This window comes from Monopterus albus, unplaced genomic scaffold (genome assembly GCF_001952655.1).
Source record: "Monopterus albus unplaced genomic scaffold, M_albus_1.0 scaffold92.1, whole genome shotgun sequence".
In the NCBI taxonomy this organism is placed as follows: Eukaryota; Metazoa; Chordata; class Actinopteri; order Synbranchiformes; family Synbranchidae; genus Monopterus; species Monopterus albus.
The window spans coordinates 3,770,456-3,775,303 of NW_018127972.1; the positions used below are offsets into that span (position 1 = coordinate 3,770,456).

At 39.0% G+C, this 4,848-nt stretch overlaps 1 protein-coding gene across 2 annotated transcripts in view; it reads left to right on the forward strand.

Annotated features, from left to right (window-relative positions):
* The window catches only part of mkrn1 (makorin, ring finger protein, 1), a 22,046-nt gene extending 19,235 nt beyond the window's left edge, over nt 1–2,811 (forward strand). For both annotated transcript variants that reach the window (XM_020608269.1, XM_020608271.1), the window contains exon 8: nt 2,057–2,811. In XM_020608269.1, coding sequence (XP_020463925.1) covers nt 2,057–2,269 — 213 coding nt within the window. In that variant the 3' untranslated portion in view covers nt 2,270–2,811. The remainder of the gene's footprint in view (nt 1–2,056) is intronic.
* The last annotated feature ends 2,037 nt before the right edge of the window (nt 2,812–4,848 follow it).

The window sequence follows — 4,848 nt, forward strand, 5'->3', positions numbered from 1 at the left end:
TCAGTGCTAAAAATTTAGATTTTTATGACAAATTGCTTATTCTGGTGTGGGTTATGTAGACACTAGTGATATCTAAAGGTAAGTTCACATTATAGTAGTAAAACAAGGGTTTTCCGCTGTGGGGGATGCTGTACTAAATGGCACATTGTTAGCTATACTGCTGATGTTGCTAGCAGTGGATCACTGTTTTAGAGGCTCAAACCTTTTTCTTTTTGTTAGTTTGTTTTGTTTTTAACAGACTTGGTAGTGGAACTTGTGTGCTGATATTTTGCTAGCTACAGATGCAGACATCTTAAATTGCTGGCTGGACCACGGTAGAACCATGCCCAACCTGTGACAGGTCTGTGCACGGCCCCTGCTCTTGCTGTGTATCTTCCACGATGACACGGGGATCGCACCTCCACCCTGTTAACGTTAACACCCCAAAGCACCGTGTGTGCAAGCCACCCGCAGTGTTGTATATATCCGTGAGATGGAGCAATGTTTGTTGTAGTTTACTGCAGAGGCTGACTGATAATTTTAATATTCTGTTAATGTCCCGAACTGCTGGTGGATGAATATAGTAGGACCACAGGGCCGAGCTGAGGCGCTTGGTTGGCAGTGGCTGCCTGCATATTAATCAGTGTCCATGTCTGTTACAGTAATAGATACTATTTCATTAAGCTTACATGTTCAGACCTTATACGCCTTTTGAGGCATCGTACCGCTGGCAGTTATTGCATTATGTCTACATTTTTTCATTGTTTAATCAAGGTTGTCAACTCCACGCTACAGAAAGAAGACAGTTGCTTCCAGGCTCTGTTACTTTTTTAGGCTCCCCAAAATTGTACCTCTGACTTTTTCTGCCGGCCTTGGGCAAAAACACACAAGCTCCCTTCTAAAGATTACATTCCTATATAGCCTATATAACTAAACTGCAAATGCTGATAGTTTTGTAGTGAATGTATTTGGTTATTAGATTCGATACCGATACCATATAACATTAATCTTTGAGGGTATGAAGCGCTGCATTTTCCTACACTACAGCAGCAGAAAAAGGTGGAGAAGGAAGTATGATGGAAGCGCAATGGGCAGTGTTGTCACATTAGTGGCTCGGGTTTGGTTCCCTTTTAAATTGTACTCTAACATTGTGATCATGGTATTGTGTTTGAGAGAAATGTAGAATAGGTTAGTTTAGACTTTAGTTCTGGATTTTTTATTTTCACCACTTCAGTTTTTCTACTCTTGTTCCTCCACAGGTTTATTTGCTTGATTTGTGCAGCGCAGGTTTTGTGTGTGTGTGTGTGTGTTCATTATGTATCGGGTTTTAGTTCACAAAGCGGGTACTGCCTCTGATTTAAGTGGTAGTAAGAGACACAGCAGAAGTCTCTGGTGTGACCTCACCCACCCATAAAAAGAACACACTTTTTTTTTTATGTCGAAATGTGAGAGTTCTTTTTATGTTTCTTTGTATCAAAGTTGCTCTAAAACACTAAGTGTTGCCAGACTTATTAGCCGTCTAGTAAGAGCAGAGCCCTCAGTTTGCCAGTTCTCATCCAGAGAATCCACCGGAGCCCCCATACACCAGAGCTGTGCCATTAACCAACCATTAAAACACATCAGGAAAACACACCACTGCACTGGGTGACATGTTTCCTCATTACAAAGCACAAGACCCTAATTTTTATCCAGAGATCTCTCGTATGGGCAGCTGATTATTGCTTTTTACAGATGCTGTAAAATGTTGTGGCCGGTCAGAGCCTTTGGGGCAACATGTTTAAAAATTATCAAGGTCTTATGTTTTGTAATGAGGAAACATACAAACCATGTGCACTGGTGTGTCTCACTGATGCATTTTTAATTGTTTTTGAACAGTGAAGGTCTGTTGCACAGACAAATCAGGACTGACAGATGTGTAGACATTAACCGTGAGCACAGGTGATTCATTGTTGGTTTTAGTCTCTGTATGGGGAGCATCTGAAATACTGTTGACATAGAAAATGACCAGCCTCATCCTTTAAGTTGCTTTCCCCAGAATACCTTTATCATTTGAAAATAAAATCATCTTTCCCCACAGAACGCGAGGCGGACACCGCTGTGGGATATCTTGGATGAGAGGGAAAGCACTGATTCCTTTGACAACGAGGATGATGACATGGTGACATTTGAGCTGAGTGAGATGCTCCTCATGCTGCTTGCTGCAGGAACTGATGACGATGTGACAGATTCAGAGGATGAATGGGACTTGTTTCACGAGGAGCTGGACGATTTTTATGAGATTTACCTATAGCAACCCAACCCACTAACTCCCCCACCCCCCCATGTATACTAGACACTAGAATGGACCGTCTTGTGTGAGTGATGGACAGTAGCTTTTGCCCCACCCTTGTATTGTGGCAGTGCCTTTAAGCAGGCCATTAATAAATGAACTTACAGAAAAAAAGAAAAAAAATCTAAGTCAGTGCACTCGTGCTAAACATTTTCTAGACATCTATTCTCGTGAATATCTTGTGCAGTTTATGTTAAAAGGAAAAAAACAATATAAGATTTAACAAAAATTATAACTTTCCTCAAATATTGCTAATAAAAATTGTCAAGTTTACTTGTGGGTGTGGGTTTGACTTGCTTATCATCTACCCAGATGTTTGTAAATACTTCTGAGACTGAGGACATTCTCGAAAATACTCGGCACCATTTACTGTAACTGTGATGGGCATGTAAGGTTTTACATATGGTTTCTGAAGGCTGGAACTTTTTCCTATTTGTTCCTTTATTAAAGCTGCTGATTGGCAATATATGTGCTGATATTTAATAAATTTACCATAATCATTATCATGTTGTACTGAAAAGTATTTACTGTATCCCCTAGAATTGTATGTTTTCTGTTTCCAGAATTTAAAAACCTTTCAGGAAGCATTTGGATCATAATGGAAGACAAACTCTTGCAGGGTTTTTGGCTGTGACCACTAGCCGTGATCCTTGATAGTCATCTTGGTTACTTAGACACTTTAGTCGCTGAGTGGCTCATAAAATTAGTTTTGGAAAGAATGTCAAAAATATGAAGGCAGTTTTTAAATTAATTACACAAATAACTGGAAAGATTACAAAAGCAGATAAATGAATGAATTGATGCTTCTCAGGCACATTGGTGTGACACAGAGTTCTACGCACTGCTGCCACTAGTGACTGGAAGCTGGATTACAATTACACTTTTATGTACACACATTTCAGCCAATTCGAATGTATGAGCTCCTCAGCGACTGAAGTGTCTGGGTTACAGATATGGTGATCTTGGACCATGATACACTGTATGACAGGTCCTGGAGCAGGATAAACTTTCTAAGTGAACCCCCCCTTTTATAAAAACAAAGTAGTCTGGGTAAAATATTGTGTTTGAATGAAGAATTATTTTATTGTACAGTTAAGGTGAATTGTTATACAAGTTTTCCAGAAATTTGTGTTTCTGTGATCAGGGACCCGCATAAAAACCCATTTGGCTCCATACATCAGCAAAATGCTGCACTAATTAAATAGATGAAATCAAGATGAGAGCGTCATCTGAAATCTTTTCCCTTGTGTCATCCTCAATCTCAACATCCAGGAACACCTGTGGTACCAAAAGCAAGTCTGTCTTCAGTAGCAGCTTAAAAACTCAACACTTCTAATTTAAAAATTCCCAAATTCATGGACCTGGGAGGTCTCGCAACACGGGGTGAAATGTAGCTTCACTGCTCTGTGTTGCTATCGATGATTAATGCTTTCTTAGGTTTGCTATCGAGATGCTCATGTCCTGATTTTTTTTTTAAGCTGGTCTCCAACATGTTGAACTGCATTGGAATACAAATATTTATACTATTCTATGTTCCACAGCCATCCATCATAACTTGAAATTAAAAGTTTATTATCAACCTCTGTACTGTGTGGAGTCTAAATATTTTTGCATCTCTTGTCTGATGGAATAATGAGCAAAAACATGAAATGATTTCAAGTTGAAAACTTGTGTTCCTGTGTTAAAATCGTCGAGTACTGAATACTTCACTTGGACTTTGTTCATTACTTTTGATATTGTCCAGGATCAGATCGTGGTCTTCAAACAATATCAAGTGACACTAATGTTATCTGTTCTGGTTGTAGCATCCAATAGACGTTTCACCAACTCTGCAGTTCATCCAAGCTTCAGTCCACTTTTATAAGTGTTGTTTCCAGCAGCAGGCAGCTCAGTGAAAAAGATCTGGTTGCACAGTGGTGAACTTAGACAGGGGTTTATATATATATATATATATACAGTGCCTTGCGAAAGTATTCGGCCCCCTTGAACTTTGCGACCTTTTGCCACATTTCAGGCTTCAAACATAAAGATATAAAACTGTAATTTTTTGCGAAGAATCAACAACAAGTGGGACACAATCATGAAGTGGAACGAAATTTATTGGATATGTCAAACTTTTTTAACAAATAAAAAACTGAAAAATTGGGCGTGCAAAATTATTCAAATCCACATAAGGGATGACGGCAACATTCATAGATCCTGGAATGCACAATGAGGGGCAATGTTCATTCCTATTACAGAGGCCCACTGAAATTTTTTTGAGGAAAAGCTGTGTTAGACTGCATATTGTTTATAGTAAAGTATTTTTATATACAAATATAAAAATGAAAATGTTTCTGGAGTGGGACTTTAATTAATTATAGAAGTTGTGCAGAAGCTGCCCATAGCTCTACACAGTGATCCATGTGTGTACTGTATGTGTTTCTATGCTGCTCCAAATGAGTCTGTTCTGGTTCAACTTGTCTTATTAAATGAGCTTAAAAATAAAGTGACACCTTAGTTATAAAACACTGAGCAGGCTGTAACACACAAGAGTGTGT